This window comes from Tinamus guttatus, unplaced genomic scaffold (assembly GCF_059628265.1).
Source record: "Tinamus guttatus ecotype Peru unplaced genomic scaffold, ASM5962826v1 Tinamus_guttatus_pri_ptg000062l, whole genome shotgun sequence".
Classification (NCBI taxonomy): Eukaryota; Metazoa; Chordata; class Aves; order Tinamiformes; family Tinamidae; genus Tinamus; species Tinamus guttatus.
Genome location: NW_028288596.1, coordinates 268674 through 295138, shown reverse-complemented (window position 1 = coordinate 295138; position 26465 = coordinate 268674). Strand labels below are relative to the sequence as shown.

The window sequence follows — 26465 nt, the reverse complement described above, 5'->3', positions numbered from 1 at the left end:
GAGAGATTAAACATAGTAATTAAACATTAGTAAACATTATCTCAGAAAACCACAGAACCTTCCCCTCTTTCTTTACAAGTATCCAAAAAGAATCCACTTTTCAAACTCATCTTAAGAAACTGACCATCTCACTCTGAAGTTTTCTTTTTTCTTTTCCCACCTTTCATTTGATGTATGCCAATATCCTTCTCATTAGCAACTCTTCCAATCCTATTCAAGCAGCATTTCAGCAAACATATTCTCTTCACATTTTCCTAACCAGCTCTTAAAATTTTCCCACTATTTCTGAAGAAATTTTGTTGCAACTCTCTCATCCTATGCACAAATACATACGACATCATATTTATTTAAACTGCTACCCACTTAGGCATGCAAGCATGCTGTTTGATCCAAAGGAAGAGAGCTGAAGATGTACTCGGAACAGCATCCTGATAGACCGGCCATATACCACAATCAGAATCAGCACTGAGAAACTCAGTATCAAAATATACCAGAATTATAAGGCACCTATACAAACACATAATAATTGAATCCATGATACTCATTTGTGTCCTGCTCTGCAGTGTCTGTGGCTGGGCACTGGTCAATGGCAATAGGTCTCTGGCAAATACATTCCTACAAAAACCGTGGTAGGTCTGTTCTTCAAAGCACTAGGTGAGCAATAGCAAGTAGCACTTATTACTCCGAAGGGGGAGCACATACAGACAGCTCCTTGACTCTCAGCACAGCAGTGGGAAGAGTTTGGGTGAGGACACTGGCATCCATGTGCCAGAAATATGTGAAGGAGGTCACAGTGTTTTGCACTGTACACGCCAGTCTAGTGTCAGAGTTTTAAAATTCCGGTGAAATGGAAAACAGTTGAGCAATGGGAAATTAGTGAAGGGAGAAGTAAAGGCACCCTCTCTCTGCAGTTAGTTCTTCAACACATCATTGAACTCCTTTCCAAAAACACCATACTATTTGGTGGCATCATGTAAGAGATTCAGCGTAATTACAGAGTGCCCTGTTCATATCACAAATCAATCAAGATAATTATGAAAAATACCCATCTGTATACTACTGATGTCATCGTAGCGAAGTCTATTAGTTTTATACTGCAACATGCTGTGCAAGTTGTGAGATATCATACAAAACATGTACACTGGTATGTAAAATACAAACCTTTCACCCTTCCTAGGGAGCATAAAATCCAACAGAGCTTAAATCTTTCTTTGTTCATTACAAGCATAAAATGAAGCTCTTTCAGCTCGATCACTTTGTTGCCTATTAACGTAGCCCATGACATTTGGATTGGAAACAAAAGAGCAGTTTAGTCACCAGAGTAATGGAAAAGTGAGTTTCCTACAGGAGTAATCACTTTGGAGAGGCTAAGATACAGGCTTTTAGTGCTTTTATTACTTTAACCAGTCTCTCAACTTCACATGAAACAAGCTCTTTAGTAGCAAGCCGTTGTTCTCCAACTGTATTCCTGAGGCCGACTCTGAAGGTATTACGCAATTACCTTGGTTTTGGGAAGCTCCTTGTTATTTTTTCCAATACTACATTCTACTTCAGAGCAAACAAGCTAAGTGAGGTACTTCAATCTATCCGCTTTCTTACCTTCCAGGCTTTGAAAGTCCTCTTTGGTATACTTAACAGCAACTTTTAAAGTACTTTTCAAACTAGCATTGAGCACAGACACTAGTTATATAAATCTTTGTATCTACCTTCTTCTGGAGTTCACAATGACTGAATTAGAATGACCTGCACAGTCACTAAGCTTGGGATGATTTCTAGCAAGGAAAGTGGTTGCCCAGCTTTGATAAGATGCTGGGAAAAAGCTTTATATTTAATTTGGGCAAATGAGCTGGAATAAGTAATTTTCCTCTCTTTAATTTTATCAGGCCTTAGAGATTTACATGTATATCTAAAGAAAGCCCCAGTGAAACAGTTTTTCCACTGCATAGTGGAAATGTGCATAGTGCACAGCGATACCATCCATATTGCTGCCTAATTTCAGTGAGAAGTCTCGCTAATGCTACGCACAATTTCTGCATGCACAATACAGAGGAACATTTTACCCTAACGGGAAGTTCAACACTCCTTTTGTGCTCTATTACCTGAAGGAATACCTGGTTATATGACACAGTACAGAGACAGGCAGCATCCTCTGATCAAGCTTGATTATTAGAAATGCCCCACTCTTGTGGGAACTTCAGAACTAAGAGAGTAAGCCATGATCAACACGGCTAGACAGCTACCATGACCTAGCCTAGTTTTTAACCATTAAAACATCTGTTATACCTGTTTTACCATTAAAATATCCTGGCTTATCACGCACTGTACCTTATATACATACTAAGTGCACACAAATATATATGCATAAATATGTGCATGTCATAGTAATTTATAATTGCTCAAACATATGCACATACACACATGTGGACATACACAAAGGAAGTGAATTCCATTATTTATGTGAATTCCCTTTGTATGGCAAAAATATTTTGAATTTTGCTGGATTGTTTTGGAATGAAGCACACCAAACTTTCCTTTATAGAACGTGGATATTCTTCTGTTTTAGGTCTACTCTGATAAAGTTTTCATAAAATAACTATTACATCTTCACATCACTTTAAAAAGAAGCTGTGTGTTTACTCTTTGCTGCACAAGTGGCATGTAATTATGACACAGAATGAGTAAGCATAATATCCTCCTATCCTAGAATAGCTATGATCATAGATTAACTTCACTGGAAATGGAACCAGGGGAAAAGTGATAGGCTCCAAAAACATTTATTTATGTATCATTTCGATTAAAGGTCTCAAGTTCTATGAAGATGCACTGTTTTAATTAGGGCAGTTTTACTGAGGTTAAATATAGCTCTCAGAGAGCAGTATTAATTATTTGTATTACAGCCTTGCTCAAACTGAGAATGGAATTTAGAATAGTCTGTATTCAATTCTTTGATTTGAATCTGACATGTTATTGTAAGAACACTGTCTAGTACAAAATATTTTTAATAATTTAAGAAGAGAGGGTTTAGCATATAAATGGAGAAGAAAAAAAATAATCCTCTGCCCCTTTCTGCAGCTGTAGACATTCATAGCCTTGAAAATGAATACAGAATTTATTCGCAAGACAGACACTCTGGAGCTGGTTACCTCACTGCTCAGCCCAAGAAGGAACTGAAGAGAGGCTGCAGGGGATATTATACAAATGCATGAAAAGTACAACTTTGCCTATTGACAACATACATCATTTCAACTAACCCAGAAATCTCTCTGCCTCTTATGGCATTTGGATGTAAACACACCTGCTTGTCTACAGCCAAGCAAATAAGAACACAGAAAGCAAAACAACTAGCTCATTCTTTTTGGAAAGAAAACTTACAGATCACTGTAGACAAGGCCATAAATCTGTGCTGTGCTCTGATGATAGATTCCTCTCAGGATAATTAGGAGCAGGATCACAACAAAAGCTGGAAGCCCCCAACTCAGAAGGGAGTAAAGCAGATAGCGTCGCTCTGTGTGTTCATCATTCATCACCAAGACGTACCAGAAATTAACAGCCTAAAGAATAAAGCAGAATATTAAGCAGTAGACTTAGTCAATGATTAACAGTTTCAAAAAACAAATCCCTCCAAAAGTCATAAAACAGCATATTCTGTCTCAGAATATACATATACATAATAATTTTCTAACATAAATACTGTTTTGATTTTATTCTTATAAGCAAAAAGAGCTTATAAATAAGAATACTTATTTCTATAATTGTTAGCTTTGGAAGCAGACTATCAGAGAGGGAGACACACTCTATTTTGTTTTCTTCTTGAATTTCCATACCTTCACACAAAAGAACAACATACAATTAGGTTCAGTTCACTCATCAAACAGGAGAAGTGATGAAAACTTAAAAATCATATATGATTCAAAATGAACAAGTGGGATAGAGATCTCTTGAAAGAACTGTTAGTATGAGCAAGAAAACCCATCTAATAGAAAAAAAAATACTTGCAGAGTTTTAGTCAATCTTTGCATTTTCTTAGGAAGTTAATAGTGAAACATTTTTAATGCTTAAAACTGTTATGCATATTTTCACACATTATTACTTTCTAATAAATGTTTAACTATCCATAATTAGAATATATTTTGCACAATATTTCTTCACTTCAAGCCTATTATGGTAACTACACATCTGCATGTTATGTAATTATTTAAAATATTTTATATGGGAAGACTAAATGAGCAATTTCATCTTTTTCAGTCCGAAGGACATCTAATTCAAGCATGTGCTATGCTCCCTCGACAGTCAATGGAAACAGACAGGCATCTCCGAGCACCAAGCGATCCTTACACAGTAACATTTAGTTCTCTCCATTGACTGCACAGCAATTTCACATAAGCCTCATTTACATGCTTAACTTGTAGCTGTTTATTGTTTATTGACCCATATTCACTGCCAAGACTGTAAAGTGACGATGTTTGTGAAATTTTCTGAGTTTCCATAGACAACAGTTTGTTTTCTGTTTATCCAGGCAAACTGATTTTTTACAATCAAATGCTTAATTAGTGTTTTTTGGATTGCCTACATAAGTTTCATCAGGCCAGTGTAATTACAGTTTTTGTTCTATGATTCATATACTATTTCTATCATGAATCATAAACTACATCACAACTTGTTTTTCATAAAAATTAGTAGTTTGCTAAGCATTTTAAATGGTTCTCCACAGAGAGACATTTTATACGTATGTCCAGTGCACTATACTAATGTATTACCAAGTATGCATACTTTTGTATTAGTACCATATAATATCATATATTTGGATTAGAACCATGTAAATATATATATAACATTATACTAATGTAATAATTGTTATGGCATTTGCCATTGTCATTTGGTGATGTGGAAACAAGGAAAGTTTAATCTTCATTGAAGAACATTGGAAAATACTAGGATGCAACTTGCCTGTGTAACTCAAAAGAACACAGGAAAAACTATTAGTTCCATGTTGAACATTAGCCGGAAGAAATTATTAAACAATTTGAAGAAAGATACTATTTTGTAAAAGATTTTGTCACTTACCGGCTGATATAATAGTCTTTTTTCTCTTACTTTATACATTGTATTGAAAATTTAAATTTAAGGTTCTGATTCTCACTTTATGCTAACAAAAATTCTCTGATCTCAAGAAAAAAAAACAGGCATGCAGAAATCTTCAAATTACGTAGCCTGGTAATTCTGCCTGGGCTGTGCTTCAATGTGAACATTTCTAGACAGCAAATCTTTGAATTGATTCATGCAATTACAGTCAAGGATTGTCGGTTCTACTAATTCACACTATCTGGTCACCATTATTCTCATTCACACAACTGAGACTATTTTCCAAGAATTGGCATCATACATCCTTGTCTTATGTTTGCTTAGCCACGTTTACCCATATCACCTAATTTACCATTGAAGAACACTTAATATCAGTGTTCCTTCAAAGATTTAAGACTGTTTAGTTAGCTCACCATTTCCTTTGCAGTGACATTTGTATCTTGATAATTATATAAGCTCTCGTCTTCAGCCCCCTTTTGATGATCCAAAATTAAATCAATGAAATACAAATAATAGAGCTAATTTTAGCAAATCCTTTCCTGTTGCCATGCTGCATTAAACAGTTCTACAGAAGAATAAAATGTACAATCCATTTCTCAGCTCTTCAGGTGGAAGAACAAATGTACAAGTTCTGATTATTCCATTGTGGAATAAGAAACAGTTATTAATTCAAGTAACATTTTAATGAGACAAAGATAAACTCTGACACATTTTTCTCTTGGTATGAAACAATCAATTGAAACAGTCTTCTGTTAGCTGAGGGCCTCAGTCTCTAGAAAACTGTCCATCTCTTCTACTGATTTATCAAACATGAACAACGGTATCGAAAATTACTCAAGAGCCAATGGTTAGGGCACATGCTCAGAATAGAAAAAAATAAGTTTATGTTACAATGAATATACGATTATAAATTGAGACAGCTACAACAGCTGAAATAAAGAGATTTCTCAAAATAAACAATGGCTAGAAGATCTATCCATTTAGCTCTGTAGTGGGAGATACAAATTCAAGACCCTATTCTTGTTCAAGGGGAGTAGAGATTCCAGCTGAAGGCTGGTTTCATCTACATTTCAGATTTTTTTCTTTTTTTTCTTGGCTCCTCCTATCTTCAGAAGTTTTCACAGCTCAAGAGCTGTCCTAGACAAACAGATATTCATCTTCATTCTGACTTTCTCCTGGCTGTTTTAGAAAGTGCATCACTTAGCAGGTATCAAAGATTCCCCTCAAACACCTTTGTCACCTCTGAATCACATGAAGAGCCTTCAAGGATCAATCTGATTCTGAATTTTCTAATTCAGAGAATATTTTTTAAAAAGACTAAAAAAGACGCAATCAGAAGTAACCTCTTCATACTTCTTCAAAAGTTTGGTTTTTATTTTTTTTCCACAAGTGGAATACTATACAAATACGTAATCATTTTATGAAAGACAAATTGTAATTTGGCTATGAAGAAAACAGCAAAATAGAAATTAGTGATTAATTCTCATCTGGAGCAAAGATATTACATGAATCCAATGTAAGATATGTGGTATTTCATACACTGATGGTTTGAAATGATTTGGAATAAAGCAAGACTAAAATTTACAGGTGACAAAATGATTTAGGTTAGTCAGTCTAAGAGAAAGCCACAAGCGAAGCTCTATGAAAGGGAAATACAGCAGGTGAGGTTCAGCATTGACAAAACAAAAATCAATATCCACTAGAGAAAACATTTACTCTTGGTAACTGCATATACTGAGGAAAAACAACCATAATGAAAACAGTATTAGTCTTCAGTAGAGCCAGAGCAGTTTAAATCTCTGTTCAGTATGGAAAAAAAGTAAATAAAAGGCACCTCCCTTTTTAGGAAGAGATGCAACAGCAGTGTAAGTGATGCCACCATATAGCAGTGACTATATCACAATGCCTAATTCATGTCAAATGGAATTTAAAGTACCCTGTTAGGCTGTTAAAGTTCTCAGCTCTAGGGATTTTGCTCTGCTTAAGTTAATTGCCTGAAACAATCCCAGGAAAATGCCCAAGATCGTGCAAATGTAACATGGACTGAAAGTTGTGTTTAGATACAGCCTAATTTCCCATTCTGGATTTGGTCTGACACACTAGAGGGTTTGTACAGCAATGAAATAAAAGTCTGTAGCTGCCTATATAATGCAAGGGCTCTAAATGTGCTATGGACAAATCCGATTACTCAAATACATGCTGAAAGTTATGCATTAGACAGAGATAAATACAGATTCCCAGAAGAGGAAATGATAATGTATTTTCTAAATTAACTCATAGCTTGTTGTTTTGACTAGCTTACAGTTGATATTTTCCACGTCATACTTGATTGTTCATGGTCTTCCACTGTTATTTCCTTTTTTTTCAGTATCATGTTCTATTGTACAATGCATCAGAATCCTGGAAATATTTATGAATGCAAAAATTTGCATTTTAATGCAGATTGCATTTTAGTGTGCATTTTAATGCAAATTTTTGGCCTTATATCTTCTCTTTGCTACCTTTTGAAGGAATGCTTGTCATATTATGCAAGTCTATAGACTAAAATGCTACCTACTCCGACAATGCCAGTGTTACTTTATACTGGCATTTCAGCTTTAAAAGACTGTGAGAATCTGAGAAATGCTTAGAAAAGCTATTTAACAAAAACAGTTCTTCAATGTTTTGAGAAAGTAATTTTTATGTGATACCTTTCAAAGTGAGATGTGGAAATTCTTGCATACAGTTATAATGGATAGTAGTAGAAAGAGTCCTTATAGCGTTTGAACATTTCCTGATTGCTCTGGAGACAGTGGCTTAATAAAGAACACATAATACTTTTTTCCTCTAGTAGCAAGATATTTCAAACATACATATACTAAGAAATACTAGAAACACAGTCATCAGTCACTTCTAAACAGATCTGGAGGAAGAAGTGAAAAAAAAACCAAAAAGACTAAAGACTAACCTGGATAAGCATCCAGCTGAATTGGCAGAGGTAAAGGTAATGGGTAACAGATGCAAGGGCTGAGCAGCTTTCCTCTGAGAGATGTTGGCTTATGTAAGCTGAGGCCAGAAATGAAATCTGCAGGGAAAATATACATACATGCATATTGCAATCAATCAAAATTAATAAAATAATTGTAATGAGAAAAAATATCTTTAGAAGAAAAACAAACACTAAAGTGCACTTCAGAGATTAAGGAGAGAGACACGGGAAAACTATTAATATTCACCCTAAAGAAGTGAATCCTGAACAGCTGTGAGACTAGCTTTAAATTTCTTGCAGACAACCTGATACATGCCCTGGTTTATATCGCAAATGATTATAAGGAGATTAAACGTTTATTGTTTAACGTTGCCTCATGCCATGCAATTTTAGACACTTGTTTTGGAGCAGGGTGGACATTTTCCGTCATATATTACAAAGAGATGTCACCTACTCATTTTTGAAGGGTCAGAAATTTCATGGAGAGGTATTAAAAATAATTCACCAATACCCTTATATTGGTGTGTTGCATAAACACTTTAACATGCTGCATATTGTTGATGGAACATGCAGGCCCCAAATCTCCTCTGATTCATCCCCATACAAATGTAATTACTCTTGTATTACACTAGTGGGAAAAAATAAGCAGGTTCAGTTTTTCTGAACACAAAATATTCAAGAACGCAGATCTGCTCAAGCTGTAATGTTGTGATAACTTTCATTTTCAGGCTGTTCAGTAAGTAAGTGCAACACACCTATACTTGGGCTTAACTTTCTCACTGAAAGTTTGTCTAATATATCTTGCATATCACATCCACAGAATCTCAGAATATCACATGGGAAACTCTTATGAGTCTTATCACCTGCCCTGCCAATCCCTTAGAAAAAGAAATACTCCAAAACAAACAAACAAAACAAAGAGATATTTTATCTCTTCCAACCTATCAAACACCTAGTAGTACTATATTCCATCGCATAAGATTGCACTACTGGATAAAAAAAAAGAGGAAATGTTTCTTCTGTTGCCTATGAGTAGGGCAGGGTTTGATACGCACAATAGAGAGGCAAGTTATGTCCTATAGGCATGCCAAAGACCAAAGGATCACCTGTCTAAGAAATCAAGGTACTTTACTATTGACTCTGACTTCACTAAATATAACAGAGACATTATTGGTTTATTCTGTATTAAAAAAGACATGGAGAAAAAAAAAGAGCATGCACACATCTGAAAAAGTAAAAAGTTCCAGCCCTCTCTGCAAATTTCTTTACTGAGGAAATAATGCTACAAGCGAACTTTATTAAAGAACTAATGTCTTCCCAGAAGGAAAAGCTTGATTTACCTACTGAATACCTGCAGTGGTTGATGATTTTTGCTTCCCTTCACAAAGAATCCTGCTGCTTTGAGCAACAACCTACTGACTTTTTAATAGTAACAGTTTACGGACAGCACAGCCTGTTTCAAAACTGAGTTATTTAATGTAATTTTCTGGGAGGTGGATTGGGTGGGGAAGGAGGTTAAAGTATACAGTGGCATGAGTTATCCAGTATCTGACATGCATTTTTGTTATGAAAATAAGTCTCATTACAATGAAAGAAATCTTTATGAAGATGGGCTCTGTATATCAATAGACAATATTGTAGTCAATAGGTATCTCTTGCATGGACTTCTACTCCTGAAACAGAACAAATAACAACAAACAACTGGACTAAGAATAATTGTGATGAGCCATTCCACCGCCAAAAAGCAGGGGAAAAAAGCATTTCCAGCACTTTCTGGTGTTCTGCAGGGAACTGGAATCCAATCATGGCAACATTTAGTTATTAAGAGGTTAATATGCAGCTAAATATAGACTGATATTTGCTAAATGCTGACAGGGCTGAAACAAATGTTATTGTCCAGAGTGGGTTAAGTATAATTGAATTACGTGCACTATAGCTGCCTCCCATAAACATGAGAGCTGCTTATACAAACTGGGCCGCTCCAGCTAGCTCCCATGGCACCAGCAGAACTTGGTTAAGAACAACTGCTCGCAGCTCGCGGGCAGGACACTCGCAGGCTGAGGGGGCTCTGTGTGTACCAGGGACGGACGGACGGGCCGGCAGCAGAGCCCAGGGGGGATGCAGAGACCCGGACCGAGCAAGTCCTGTGAACACGTTCCTGGCACCTCTGAGCTGCATGTTGGCTTGAAAGGGTTTTGCAGCTGTAATCAAAAAAAACTATCATTTCTTGTCTCTTCCAGAGTCTCTTTCAAAAAGAATTAATATGTTTTGTACATGAAGAAAAAGAAAAAAAAAAAAAAAAGAAAAAAAAAAGCATCTAGCCCTGTCAACAGTTTTCTAATCAAAACAATATAAAGGTTCCAAAGTTTTGCTAAACATACAAGTCCTAAATAGTATATGCCTATCTTTCATGGATGCTGATACTTGCTGAAGAAATAAAACAGCCAAAAGGCTGAAGTAATCACTCAGCTAAGAATTTATGCTAAGGTGGCCTTACAGTCTTCAAAGCAAAAAAAAGGGGGAAAAAAAAAATCTGTCATGGAACCTTCATTTTGCACCCTGGGCAGAAGATAGAAGTCATCTACTGGGAATTGGATATATCCCAAAAATGAAATGGTAGACAATATTTTGAAATTTTGGAAAGATGACCATACTTTAACTGTGATGTTCTGTCAAATACTGTCAACCCCAGAGCTCACAGCTTATAATGAAACACCCTGCAATCTAGTGGAAGCACAAGCAGTGCAGGCAGTTGCATTAAATAAACCTGTCTCCCATGATCTCTGAGGTAGTTAGAGAACCATAGAAGGAGCAGCTTCCACCTAAATTGACCACTAGGCCCAACTGCCTTATGTCTCTTTGCATAATTTTAATTGCAATGGGCAACCTGTGTAATAAGGGCAGGATGTAACTTATGTTGGAATAAAGGTCTTGATCAATTATTTTCTCTCGGAGCATCAAAAAAAAAATCAAAAACAATCAAAAACCTGTAACCCACCTATCGCATGGGTGTCGTTTGATGCCAGTTGTTCAAGAGCTCTCTGTATAGAGACTGTGTGATTTTAAAATGTTCCTTAGCAAACTTTTTTTTTTTTTTTTTTTGGTAATATGACATTTGGATCTATGCAGAGACTATACACACAATGTTTCCTTCTGCTACTCGTCCAGGTGATCAGTCCTAGCCTGAAATGATCTATTCGAGGCATAATAAGTGACTCAAACCACTCAAGTAACAGGCTGGTAACTCTTAATCTGTGAAGATTAAGATGAAAAAAAAAAAAAAGATGATAAATGAATGCACTTTTGATAAAGTGAGAAAAAGTGATCTTTCACAGGGTTCCTCTCTGACAGTCATTTACTCAACAGCCCAACTGATCAGGTAAGTAACCAGAATACTGTTAACTGCTTTATAAGGTTAAGACAATTACCTCGCAGAAACTTGGGCACTCAACCCAAGTCATGAACACCAAACTATAAAAGAGTAAGAAGAGAGGATTTATAAAACTGAACATTAACATTTCTGTATGAAGAAAAATACTTTTGAACCGCAGCCTCCAAGCAGCAGCCTCTTCTGAACCTCACTCCTCTTCTGGTTAAAACCTTCTGGTTTTCAGCCTAAACTTATTTGTGGCTAATTTACATCTGTTAGCTCCTCTCTTAGAAGCCTCTCTGGTAAGCAGCTTTTCTCCTCCCTGGGGTTTGTGCTGTCATGAATCCACGGAGACCAGCAGTCTTTCCCCTTTTAGCCTTCCTTTTCCAAGGCAAACTAAGCGAAGCCCTGCAGAGTGCAGCGCACCAGAGGAGGTGCCTCAGCTCAGCCGGGCAGCAAAAGCAGCTCCGTCCTGGAAAAGGCGCATTCCGGCTGCATCCATCTGCACAGCAATCCTACATGCTGTGCTGTGAAATTCATACTCTCGTGTAGTCTCCGTTTAGGAAAGTCTTTCAATTTTCTATACCAATTTTGCAGTCCTTTTCCATCACATTTTCACTCTGCTTCTGCCTTTCCTGAGAACAGGTACTCAGACTCGGATGAAGAGGAGTTGCAGGGGTCTCAGAACGCTTTTCACCTAACAGTTTAGGATGTCCTTATTTCCCATGAAACCACCTTTCCTGATCTATGGTAATAGCATGGTTAGCTTTTATTATCTAGTACCGTATTTTCTTCTCATTTCCAACTGATTACTTCAGAGTAGAAAAACTCCCATTCTTAACCTACAAGTTGAGATTTCTCATGGTTGAACCAGCAAATATTACCCTACTTCATGCTTCAATCTTCAAAGCTATTCACATCTTTCTACATGCTATGCCAATTGCTATCTCAATACCCATTTATAGCAATACTGTTTCTCCATTTCATGCCCTTGGCACAATTTGCCACGGCACATAATTTTCCCTTCCAAGCACTGGTTCTTTAGAACCAGTGAAATACCTCTCTTCCTTCACTCTCTCTTACAGCTACCTTATTTTCCATTAGTCTTTCGCTTCCCTTGTTCAAATTCTTGTATCAATAATTTATTTATTAATCTATTAATATTTTATAATTATGCAACATATCAAGTATTTTACTGCATTTATCTTACAAATTCAGATTAGGTACCCTTTTGTTCCCATGTATGAGGACACCAATCGCCTCTACCTCTGTAGTAGTAACTTTCCTTTCATTCTACTAATTCTATTAACCATCCTGCCTTTAGACCAACAGCAACGTTCAGCATCACTATCTTTCCGCAAAACATGAAGATATAAATTTTATTAATTTGGAGCCATACTTAATTGATTTCATTTTCCTGCATTACTGCATATGTTTTACCAGAAATTTTACATTATTTTGCATGCTTCATTCACATAACTAAAAACCTTTTGTCAAAAATTCCACACACTAATGTAAAAACGACACTATTCTTGCATTATTCAATCATCCAAATGTACAAGGTATACTCATTAATGCAAAGCACAGATGATGTCAGGAAATCAGTCAGCTTTCTAATGATAAAGGCATTGACTGAAATCTCGTGAAGTCAGAATTGGTGAAGTAAAACTCGGCCTTGCTACAGAAATTTTCAGAACAAACAAAAACTCCGTTTGTGTAAGGCAGAGTCGCATTCAAATATTATATAAGAGGAAAGACATGAAAACTGAAGCAAATCCAGATCAGTCCTGTACTTAATAACCGAGTGAGAAGTAATTCGGCAGAAACGTAAATAACAGCAAATACATACCAATAACAAATATCTAAAATAAAAAGTAGCACTAATTACAACTTGCCCCATGATGAAATGCTGGTAGATGACAGACCTGAATAGGAGGCCACAGCATGCACTACATTGAAAGTGATCTTATCTTTACTTTGAATCACAAAAGCAAAGACTTTAACACTATACCTCTAACCAGAATGGAGTGAGCCTGTCTGGGGACATCTATGTACAAAACTCACATATTATGTGTACTGGCAGATACTACTTCACCACTCTATGACCAAATCCAGGATTGCATATGGGAAAAGAATATCTGTGAATAAAGTTGTGTCTTTGAAGAAAACTTGATATTAATGAATGGCTGTAGATACTGCATTATCTGCAGCATTTCTTAAACATACCATACGTTACAACTATTTTATTTTTTAAGGTATAAAGGAACGATAAAAATTTACAATGTTCTATATCAGGATAATGCATTTTTAAATGGATTCTACTGAAGAAGTAGCTTTGATTGTTTGTTTCTCTCCATTCGAAATTGCAATAATGACAAAGGCCAGTGATTCCAAGTAGGAAACCAAAATATCATCACTTTCTGTCACTTCTGGCTTTATGTTGACATTACTGCTTCCAGCATTTGAACTTGTTTGAAAAATACGATATTAAAATTGTTCTGACTATGAAACATTTACCTCCTTCAGAGCTGCCCCACAGAAGGGCAGTAAAATTCCTGAATTTGCTACAATTCAATAATATTACTTTCCAAATTATGGGAAATTTATTATTATTATTAATTTCCAATAATAATGGAAAATAATATTAAGCAATGTATTCTCTGTCAGAGGACATATGACACCTAATGAGCTTTCTCTTAAAATATATAAATAAACAGATTTACTGTGCGCCTGCCACCCTGAAACATTAATCATAAGATTTTCTCCTATATTTTCAACCTAACATTGCAATAAGTACTGTAAAAAAAAAAGGTTCTACCAAGAACTAAGCATATCTGAGGTGAACTAATGTGCTATTAGCTATAGCTCATTAGCTATACTTTAACTCCTTCAAAAATGTTAGAAATGAGAAACTATCACCACTGATATTGTAAATTCTCAGATATATCCATTATGCAATAAGTAAAATAAGAGGTAAAGTAAAATAAGTAATGTACAATCGAGAGTTGTCTTATAATATTAAGCATTGTAAAAATGTTCCCCTGTCGGGAGAACAAAGCCTAGAGCTAGAGCCTTTCCCTTGTGTTTCAGCAAGTGCTGAAAAGACAGCACACTGTCCTGGCAGGAGGAAACAAGAGGGGAACACCTTGCTGAGCCCTTGAGGAAAAAAGCTGTGAGTGATTTTTATTTGAACAGACTTTGGGGATGATTTATTAAAAAAAAAAAATCTCAGCAGAGGCATAGCCATTGCAAGATCCAAGTCATCACATTCATCTTTTCTTGCTAATCGGTAGCCAAGGACGGCTCTGGGGACGTTCTGTGTGTCCCCGCGCTCTCGGGAAGGCCGGCGCAGGCCGATACAACCCACGGAGCCGCAGGGCTGCACGCACTCGCTCTGCAAGAGGCCGCCGACACGACCTGTACCTGATGGCTCCAAACACTTCCACTTTCTCATCCCAGCAGGAAGCCCCCCTGCATCCTGAATCTCTTCAGACTTCCTGATGAAGGGATCCTTCCCCGCTGGGCAAAGCCCACGGACCCCTCTGGCAACTTGTCGGAGTACCCAGGAGCGTGTCAGGCCATGCCCACGCGCCTGCGCTGCAGCGCAGCCGGGGATCCAAAACGCTGCTTCACACACAGAGCCCAAATTTACAAAGCTTTCCACACCATCTTCCTCTGTAAGCAAATGTCTTCACATGCATCTTACAGAAATTACCTCTAATAGTGCTACTTCTTTCTTCTCATATTAAGAATAAATGTAATAAAAGAGTTTTTTCTTAATTCAAAATTCAATCATGCCAGATAGGTAATGATTATTTTCTTCCTGGCACAGATTTAACATGCATTTCTCTAAAACAAAACAAAATGCCCAACCACATTCTACTTGTCAATATACGAACACAATCGCAAAAAAAGGTACAGTATCAAAGATACAATTTATTGTGCTGTTCCTTTTACTGGATTTAATTTCAATGAACAATAGCATAGGAAAGAAAAGTACATTAAAACTTTCATGTCCTCACCAAACTGCTCCCTTTTGCTTTGGATTTGCTTTATATGGGTAAAAATGGGGTACCCTCCTGGAACATAGAGACGCTGCTTAATAATAGTGCATATGAATCATACTTTTTGTTACTGCTGTGTAGGTCAGGACAACACTGATGTAAGCCAAGCGCTCTTTTTGTGTTTTGTGTTCTGATATTGAATGCCAAGACAAAAATATCAACAAAGGAAAAACATGGAGATTTATAGACACTAGCAAAAATTCTAAGACGATCTTTTTGGAAAAGCAACAATACAACACAGTATGTTTCAGAACACTGACAAAAATTCAATTTATAAGATTCAAAACATAATATTTAAGTAGCTCAAAAGGGAAGTCCAATAACTAATTTTTAATATCCTTTTTTATTCAATGTTAGTGATAAACGTAAGGCACTAAGTTCCTTTGTGACTTTACTTGAACGCTAGATGAATTCTCTGATCACAAACTGTTTCAGTGGAACCATAATTCAAAGAATTAGTGCTTTTAACGGACACCAGAAAAACAAAACTTAAGTATTTTTCTGTGTTTCTTTTGGCTGCAGTTAGGTCATTAAAATTATTTTAAAATATAACTGCCTTATGAGCAGTAGTTCCAAGGTCTTAGCATATAATTTGCTTTATATATTTAGAAATATTTTTGTATTTATTATTTGCTTAGAGAATGGTGATTTCATGTCACTGAACTGGCACACTAAAATAAGAAAAGCCAAACAGCTAATTAAAATAAAATCACTGGAAATGTTGATTGTGTATTTACAACATGGTAACCCACAGTGCTTTTGTATAAAGATGTTTATGCTTTATTAAGCAACAGCACAATTTGCAACCATTTTAAATAGTGATTAGACATCAGCAACCATATGTTGCTCCTTCCCTTCCCCCAGCTGAGCGGGATGCCAGGAGGCTTCATGCTGTGCTCAGACTGTCCTCCTCCGTTCCTATTTTTAGCCTCGGGGACAGTTTTTGCTTCTCTAAGCGAGGGGGCAGGTAATGGGAGGGGAGCAGCCACCCCCTGCAGATGCCGGGGTACACTGGACATACAAGGCAGTCAGTCTGCGAAAGGCACCGCAGTACAAGGTAGTCAGTCCTACAGAGCAGGTCTCCCACAAGGACCTGTCTGTACTGTCAGCTGTAATTAACTGGCTATAAACAATATTATAAATAATTACAAATTACAAAAAATTACAAATAAAAAAACTCATGCTACCCCTTACAAAGTGTTTTTTTTTTTCTTAAACAAGGAAAAAGTAAGGAATAGGGGACTCTTAACAAGTCCTAAGCTGTTCAGTTTTAGAGGGGTTCAGAATGCTGTATCTGATAGAGTACCCAAAAAAAGAATATTCCTATTATTGCCCCAGTTAGATCTAGGCCAAAGACAGACCTCAACTTGCCAATAGTGGAACACAAGCCAAAACCCCTGAGTCCTGCTGCAGGACCTTCCATAACACAACACTTCTGCCCACAACTGCAGAAAGAAAACCTGGGAAAGGTGCTTTTTAATATCTTTTAAAAAAACTCTTTCATCTTCTGCAGAATCATACTCACTATTAAATAATTTTTTTTTCTATTCCATCTGTTTTGTGCACACTCACCCCATCTGTACACAAGTCTGGGAAAGAACTGGGTCATTGGTGCTCTAAGCAGTAATTCAGATTTTAAAACAAAAATCCATTAGATATGCCAAAAAGATAAGGATCCTAAAACTGTACCTATCACTACCAGCAGTAACCCAGACTAGGTACCAAGCGCAAGCTTTAGCACTCAAATAATGTGGTAAAAATAGGTGCCAAAGGATGGCTGTATCACCAGTGCCATGGACTTTCTTCAGGGGTACAGAATTACTTTTTCATACTAAGAGTAACTTCCTTGTCTAGCTAGATGTTAGATGCTCTGTGGCTCTGACAACCTGTGAAAATAGCCGGAGAGAAAGAACACAGTTAACTGTTCTTCAGTTTTTATCACACAAATATGATTTCTAAAGTGACATAATGCTTATTCTAGAATACAGCATATGTATAGGAAACTAACCTGAAAGCAATCACCTCATACTGGCTACTTCATTATTTTTATATGTAGTGAAAGGCAGTTTGGGTGAGCAGTGGAGGAGACAACGTTTTTTGTATTAGTTTCTTACTGAGTTGGCTTTGCAAAACGAAGATAAAGTCCAAACCAATTTGAAAGCAAAACGGACTAGATGTGAAGGTATGTAATCGATGTATAATTGTAGATATAATGAGAATGTGAAACACGTTAACTTCTTGGTCCAAAGCAGGTTTGCAGGTAACAGTCAAAAGCTAGACTTCTTAAAAATAAAAAATGATTCCACTTTAATTCTTTCAAATGTATATATATTTTTTTGCATTAAAAAAACAAACAAAACCCCACAAATGCTGTTTGTACCTTACATGGTAAATTGCACTGTCATGGTCAAAATGCTATGTCAGATGCTAAAGGAAATTGAATGCACAAGATCCTTACTGACATTGTCAGCTGCTTTCTGTATGTTTCTGTCTTAATTCCTCGCAATTTGAAACATTAGTTTCGCTAATTAGCCCCAGGGGACCCTGGAAAAGAAACACTTCAACATATTCAGTGATTAGAGCATGATTCTGCTCATGCTTGCATACATTGTCACACTCAGCCTCAAATTCCTGACCCACACTTAGGAAACATCAAAATCAACTCCTGATTGAGATGGCCTCTCTTTATTCAGATTAAGAGAAATTAAAATCAAAGTCTGTAATCTTCATTCTGAAGTTACCTATTTTTCAATACATAAAAATATATATGTAGCTTATCAAAGGCGTGGGGGAAAAATGAGATGTGCAATAGTGTTTTCATTTTACAATACTTTTGGTATCTGAAAAATCTTGTTCGAACAAAATCCCCAAATCAGATACAGGAATTAGAGTAAAAAAAAAAGAAATTTTATCAGCCGTGCCCAAGCGGGCAACAGCCAACTGATTTAACTCTTCGTATTTAGATATATCTGATTTGAAAATATTGTACTTGTTCTGAACTTTTAGTTACAGATACATATAATGGTCATCAGATTGACTCACAGTGACTCATATCCCTCCTGACAGAAACTTCAAATCGCAGGTTTGACTATCTGTTATCTCACTCTACATGGAACCCTAGGTCTACAAGCACTTAAACTGCATCCCTGGGCTTTTACTAAAAACAAAACCCACAACCCCCTCCTTTAGTAACCTCAAACAGGATCTTAATATAATGATTAGATGGAAATTGCAAGCATCTTGGGGGGACAAAACAACCAGTAGATTCCTACTTCCATCAAGGAAACATCATTCTCGGAGGCCACCCAAAAAGCATGGAAGATAGGGCAAGAGCACAGAGCAAGCGGAATAACTCGATTACGAATTTTTACCCTCCAAGCAGATTTTAAAGTCTTCCCCTGTGCTGAAATACTTCGTTTCCTCACCCTGATGATGATATGCAGACCTGATGTCTCACAGTAGAGTTGAGGGTACAGTGGCCAGCTTATTCCCTTATTTGCACCAGTATCCCAAAGGATTTGAGGTGAAACTTTTTTTTTTTTTTTTTTTTTTTTTGAACACCTACCAGAAATAAAGCTGTTGTGGCATAAACAAAAAATTGTTCAGGGCTGTAAGTAGTGTTTTTCTATTATCTGCTTCCCCCCACTGCCCAACTCCAAAGGTAAAAAAAAAAAAAAGAAGAAGAAGGAAAAAAAGATGGACTTTTGGCCTTGACACTGATTCTACTCATCGTGGCAACAAAAAAAGGACAACACAAGTGCAGCTAAGAGTCAGGGGAGATAAGCTGAATACTAACAACAAAACGCACAGCGAAGGAGACCCTCATGTCCTGTAAAGACCAACTGAGCAACACGGCGCTACTTCCGTGCCCCGTTTCTAGCAGGCCACCCCAAAGCAGCCGGCGGGCATGCAGGCAACGCGCGCGGCCGGGACCGGCACGGAGGCGGCGTTCACCGGCGCCTCGCTCCGCCGCGGCCCGCGCTCCGCGGGCGCGGGGGCCCCCCGGCGGCGGGGAAGGCGCGGCGGGGCCGGGCCCGCGCGCGCCCGCCATGGCGGCGCCGCGCCGGTTCAGACCGGCTGCAGCCGGCCCCGGCCGCACCTCCGCTGCCGGCCCGCCGCCCGCCGCTTTTGTTCCCGGTGAGCGCACGCACGGTTCCCCCTTCCGAGCAGCCCTGGTAACTAAGCTGCAAACCGCTGAAGATGGCAGGATGCCTTTTAATAACATGCCTGTGACCCAGCGAGAGGGGGGGAAATAAAAGGGGCTTTTCAAAAATGCAAATATTTCAGCCATCGTTCTCCAGATGAACCTCTCTGCACAAAAATCGGTCTTAGGCAAGTAAGTATCTCAAATTAAAATTATACGGAATTTTTAGCATCACAAATATCATCTTTTATTCTATCTGCTTGAACAGCAAGGAAAGTCCGACATACATGATGACCTATTATCTGACAAACAAGCAACTCCCTCCCCCCCCCCATATTAAAATCTACATGCAGGCCATTCTGTCTGCTGCTATCTGACTAGCAGAAGTTGCAAGAACAAACAGTCCGCTATGTGTTCATAAGATACACAATGTATATATAATGCAATGAATCCTCTTAAAAACAATGAGGATACGATGCTCAGAGTGAGATGAACAAAATATCTGCGTTGTAGTAATCATTTTTTTCTGGAAAATGTTTCAAGTACTGAATATACCCTTGTCACTTCATAGTACAGAGCACAATCTTCTCTTGATTGGCCCAGAGTCAGTTCAGATCTAAGTTCTTGTTCTTTAATGGAGCTGGAAGATGCTAGCCCAGTTTACGTGCCTTCCCTGAGGTGATGGCAGCTCCTCTGCAGGGCTGTCACTGTAAAACTGAGGGCTATTTACAGTTAGCAGGCCCAAAAGGCTGAATATTTCTTATGGATGTGTGGCAATTCTGCAGCAAAAAGAGCCATGGCATAAAAACAGAGTTTTGAAAACAGTTTTGATGAACATACGCTTAAATCAAATATGCAAGGAAAACAGGCCAAACAGAATGGCACTGTATATACTGCATAAGGAATAAGATAAACACCCTCTTTACCTGATAATTACTAATGCAATTATTCACTGCATTAACATTCACAAATGAACAGTCCCTTAATCCTCTTCATGGCGCTCTGCTGGACCCTCTCTAGAAGCTCCATGTCCTTCTTGCACTGGGGAGCCCAGAACTGCCCCCAGTGCTCCAGGTGCAGCCCCACCAGAGCTGAGCAGAGGGGCAGGATCCCCTCCCTCGACCTGCTGGCAACGCTCCTCCTGACGCAGACCAGGATCCCACTGGCCTTCTTGGTTGGCCCCAAGGGCACATTGCTGACTCATGGTTAACTTGTTGTCAACCAGGACTCCCAAACTGACATTTATTCTATGCCATTGCTTCCATACTTGCAGTATTTCCATACTGCATTTGTGGCTGAACATGTGTTTGCTTCGTAACAGCAAAGATAAATTGTCTTGTACCACTTCAAAGAAAACAATTTACTTGCAGGTTCTCTCCCTCCTGTACTGTCCCTCCTCTCATATTCACCTGCCAGTGTCCACCTTCAAAGCCAAATTGCTAAAACGGGTGCCCCCAGACCCTTCAGGACAGTGAGGGCAAATCTCCTGACATCCTGGGGAACTACCTGTGTTGCATAAAAGCAGCTCTAATTTGTACCATCTCTTGCATGCAGATGTGATTCCACTCTCCCTATACTTTAAGCCTGCCGTATAGCAGCCATATCCTATAGGAGCCAGCTCCATATCAGGAGCTATAGAGTTGCACTAGCACTGTGCAGCACTTGAAAAAGTAAGTCTTGCTGGGAGGCCGCACATGCTTTTGCACACAATTAATGAGTCCCACTTTAGTTTGAACACAAAACAACTCTACCTGCAGCTAGACAATTTATGATCAGAGCCGGCCTGAGTCCAGCTTGAAGCATGATAACTTTACACTTACTTACGCCTACCAAAGCAGGACCATGTCACATACTCTTCATATGCAAGGCCTGATGATAAGAATGTCATAGGGCATGATTAGTCTCATATGCTTTATTTTTGCATGACTAGGATGGGAGTTCCGGAAAAGTACGGAAATGTGTAGGGTTTTCCTAACTTTTTCCAGTATATTCTGGCTGCCATAACAGTCCCTCAGAGTCACTAGGATGAAGCAAGACTGTTTGGTGAGGTATTATAAATTGGCACAGGCTCCCGTACACCTGCCTCTATTGCTATTCTCCTGTTTCTACATTTCCATGCTGTACACTTGCATTCAATCAAATAACTATAGATATTCATCTTCAAAATAGTATGCCAAATATTTCATTTGTACTCAAAATGACTACTCATTTCAATCATTTTCTGTGATAAAGCATAAACTGATACAAAAACAAACTTGCAGTTTCTTTCCTATGCCTTGCCGTGTTTATGTGCCATAAGGACAAATGTTAAACTGTAAACTCATAAAAATATTAGAATTTATGCCAAAGATATTAACCCTAGACCATGCTTTTCCCTCTACAGCTCAAACTTGTTTAATTAATAGCTTTTTGTATACTTGCACTTTATTGCATAGATTGACATGCCTGCTAATACAGAGTGTTAATTCAAAACTTCGAGGGCTGATGGGTATAATTCTCTTTCATTTCATCTTTCTGTGAATTCATCATAAAAAAGTCTGTCTAGAACAGCCACCAAAAATAAATAAACGAATAAGAGCCATGAATGAATTTGAGGAATGTCAGGTTTCCTAGCAATGAGCTGGCAGCATGTGTAGCGAGTGCCTCCCTGCGGGCAGAGCTGCTGCTCAGTGGGAAAGCCAAAGTCCTCTCATTAGGCGGAAACCACCGGTCACATGTGTGTGCGGGTGGTTTTGTCACCGCCTGAATTAAACAAATCTGTAGGGAGACTGCCAAACATTATCCAAGAAATGCAGCAATTCATATAATCTGCTAGAGTTTTGTGCACTGCTTTCATAGCAGCACAAGAATTCCTATCCTGAAAATACAGGAAAATTCCTTTCCAAGGGGGAAAAAAAAAAAACCAAACACCTCAGTACACTGTGCATATTCAAAGTGAGCTGTTCTTCACATCTAAAGCTACTTCAGCTAGCTTTAAAACTTCAGTTCTGCTTCTGTTTTTTGAGAAAAGATGAATATTAATAGAGGTCTTGTCAAAACTCCTGAATATATCTTTGTACCAGGCAGATCAAGTCATTCTCCTCTAAGCAAATCATGCATAAATAGCATTGTTCTGCTAATTCCTTACACTTCCACAAAAATCTGTTTCCAAGAGAATTAGGCATAATTTACTTTGATCAGAGAGTAGAAGACCAAAATTCAAAAAATAAACTCACTAGAAATTAAATGAAAAACAGGAGGCCATCGTTTCTGTAATACTCTTGTGATAACGTGTGAAAACAGAAGAGAATGCTAAGAAATTACTTAGCCAGAGAGCTGCTAATAAAGACCAAGAAAATGTTTAGTAAATTTGACAGCATATTCTACTACTTGACAAAGCAATTCAGCAGAACTATTATTTCCTGCAGAAGTACGCAGTTCAACAGTAATGTCAAAACGGAGATGGAAATTTAAGACATAAAACTACTGTAATTGTGCAATATATAACTAAAATCATATTCAGTAGAGAAAAATATTCTAAATTTATTTTTTCTCTCTGAATATTGATTTTTGTTTTATATTGCACAATTACAGTAGTTTTATGTTTAAAATTTCCATCTCCGTGCCCAAAGTTTAGAGATTTGTAGTTTTAACTGTATTATTTTCAATCTCATAAAGCTACTTTACACCGAAAATAATATTGCAGATAGCTACCTTAATTCCAAAGGGGTCTTACCTTTCACGACAGTTAGACAACTAGGCAGAATGCACTAACAAAAGAAATCGCACTGATTGCCATATGAAGGCATGAAGAGGAGGATGGTGTGGAAGGTAGAAGTAACAGAAAGGTTATGGTGGAAATAAAGTTGCAGAGGATCAAGGGAATGTTGTATCAAGAGCTTACAATGAAACATTTTTAGAGCCGCTGAATCAGAGCATAGGTGGTGAGGAGAACTCCGGGTTAATGCCCTTTAGGAAGAGAAAATATTCTCTATTGAACGGTAACTATTTTTGCTAGGAGCAATGTGGCTGTCTTTGAAACCTGGCTGTTCTCATGGCCAGCTCTTCCTAGACTAAAGAGTTATGATCACAAGATAAACCTTTGAGACAAAGGCTGCTCGTGATCTTTGCACGGGGCTGATATAACTAGTCAGGAATTGGTAGCACCAGTGAGGTTGCCAAGCCACACAATTGAGAACATACAATTTTTAGTATGCATTAGCATTAGGACAATCCTGTCCAGTAAAATCTCGACTTCTCTGCTTCAGGAACATTTTTTTTTTTTAATTCTCTTTCCTTTAGGCCTTAACTGACCCTAAAACAAAGGCATTCAGCTGGAGACACTGGTGAGGCATGAGTCACAGAGGAAGTTGACTTGAGAATGAGTATTCTTTGGCTTCCCCTTTTCTTTCCCCTTTCCCATAGTCTTCTCGGACTTAAAGTTCTTGTTCTTCTCTTCCTCACACCCAGCCTTACAAAATATTTCAGCAAAAATTATTTTAAGGAATGGAAACAAATATGACAAAGACAGATACATGGAAGAACAATACTACCAGCTGGAAATATTGGAAAGGGCTACAAAGAAAGAAGCAAGGAGAAACTTGCAAATGACACACAGATTTAGTATCATCTATGTTTTGGGGAACCATGTGACAGGTCACCTAGATAAGTTGTGACAGTTACTTTTACTACCTAAATTAATGCAGACTGTATCATTAAACTTATTATTGTCCAGAAGAAAAAGTATCCTTACAATGTCACTAAGGGTTTTAAGAAGCTCTTCCCCACCCAGAAAAACTTTATCACACAGAATCACAGAATGGTTGAGGTTGGAAGGGACCTCTAGAGATCATCTAGTCCAACCCCCCTGCTCCAGCAGGAACACCTAGAGCACGTGGCACAGGGTGGCATCCAGGCAGGTTTTGAAGATCTCCAGAGAAGGAGACTCCACAACCTCTCTGCGCAGCCTGTTCCAGGGCTCTGTCACCATCACAGGAAAGAAGTTCTTCCTCACATGGAGGTGGAACTTCCTGTTTCAATTTCTACCCATTACCCCATGTCCTGTCACTGGTCACCAGTGAGAAGACTTTGGTCTAATTATAAGTTGTATGAAAAGTTAAAGTCCCAATACTTCCCCCCCACACACACACACTTTGGTAGAATAAAAGAAAATATCTAATGTCCCAAGGCAACTAAGTGAAAACATCACCACACTGATTACAGCAGTGAGTCTGAGCTTTCCATTTGTCTTCAAGCTTTTCAGTCAGATAATCAGACTGCTTTAGTACAAAAGATTATTTTAAAATATTGGACCAACATTATTAATCTTATTCCTTCACCCCTCCCTCCTCCCCTTGCAAAAAAAGCAGTATGCTTAAATGTTTTTACAAATTGTTCTCACTATAGACAGTCAATGCCATCTTATTACCCTGCTAGGGACCACATAGCTTTCAGAACTGTAAACCGGTTTGTTTTTACTTCAGTTTTGAGATGCTTTGTAATATGCCTATTACAAATTCAACCTTGCAAATAACGTGCATGCTCTTCATGAAAGTGTTTCTCTTATTTCCTTTTGAATTTGGATTTTAAAAGTTCTCAGTGCCATTTAACCATTTTGTGAATAAAAGCCAGAGCAAGTGACAGAGACCTATTTACCAAGAGACTGTTCCCATTCACAAGCAGGTGGAAGAGACAGTTACAGACTGCTGAAGACATCACTGTCTAAAAGGCCAAGTTTAAGGTCTCAGTAGGCAGCGCTGCGGGCAGTACAGAAAACTAACATAGCTTATCAGTGACAGATGAAAATTTGTTCATACACAAAAAGGTTCAAAAACACAGTTTGTACATGATATGAGTTCAAGTATATGAAGTATACCAGCAGCAGGAGAAGAGGAGGTGCAATATTTCTTCAATGGAAGAAGTGGAATGAACATTACATAAACATTACATAACCATTACATAAAAACACAAGGCTAAATACCAGAAAAGCATCCTCATAATGGAATATGTGAACAATGAAAATATTCATCATGAATGAGATTACAGGAATATTACTGACAGCAATTTTAGTAGTAAGCGGCTAACGTGTTATACATGCTAGTACTTTTGTGGATACAAAAGGTTAAGTGAGTTTTGTTTTCTAAATACTCTCTCCTGCACAGTTAAAGTGAGACACGACTTTGGCTGTTTCTGCCTGAACATGCAGGGCTAATTGTCAAAGAAAACCTCTCTTTTCTTATGCACAGGGCATGTTTTCTTGATACTCATGTGCCCAGGGAACAGGTATCAAAATAGGAAGTGAACCCATGACAGTAAATGGCGTCACTAATGTCAGACAAGAAAGAATACATTCCACCTACAACAAGTTTGCTATGCATGCACCCCTGAAATTTGAGCAAAAATTTGCTTGAAAGGAGGATTCATTTATAAACTTATCATAACTTTGAATGTGCCCTTCTACACACAGAGGAAAGCAAAACACAGAAATAACACAGAAAATAACATTGAAAAAGCAGAGTTGCTGAATGCCTTCTTTGCTTCGGTGTTTACCAAGGGCAGCCCTTTAGAGCCCCAGGCCCTAGAGGCAAGAGAAGAAGCTGGTGGAGAGGAAGACTTGCCCTGGGTAGAGGAAGATTGGGTCAGAGAGCACCTAAGGAACCTCGATACCCACAAATCCATGGGCCCTGATGGGATGCACCCCAGAGTGCTGTGTGAGCTGGCAGATGTCATAGCTAAGCCGCTCTCCATCATCTTTGGAAGATCCTGGAGAACGGGGGAGGTGCCGGAGGACTGGAAGAAGGCCAATGTCACACCAGTCTTCAAAAAAGGCAAGAAGGAGGACCCAGGCAACTACAGGCC

The 26465-nt window shown here is 38.2% G+C and overlaps 1 protein-coding gene across 1 annotated transcript in view; it reads right to left on the bottom strand.

Annotated features, from left to right (window-relative positions):
• ADGRV1 (adhesion G protein-coupled receptor V1) overlaps nt 1–26465 on the bottom strand; it is a 235298-nt gene that overhangs the window by 71286 nt on the left and 137547 nt on the right. The window contains exons 85-86 of the mRNA XM_088519599.1: nt 8030–8146; nt 3373–3551 (exon numbers count right to left, since the gene is read on the bottom strand). Coding sequence (XP_088375725.1) covers nt 3373–3551; nt 8030–8146 — 296 coding nt within the window. The remainder of the gene's footprint in view (nt 1–3372; nt 3552–8029; nt 8147–26465) is intronic.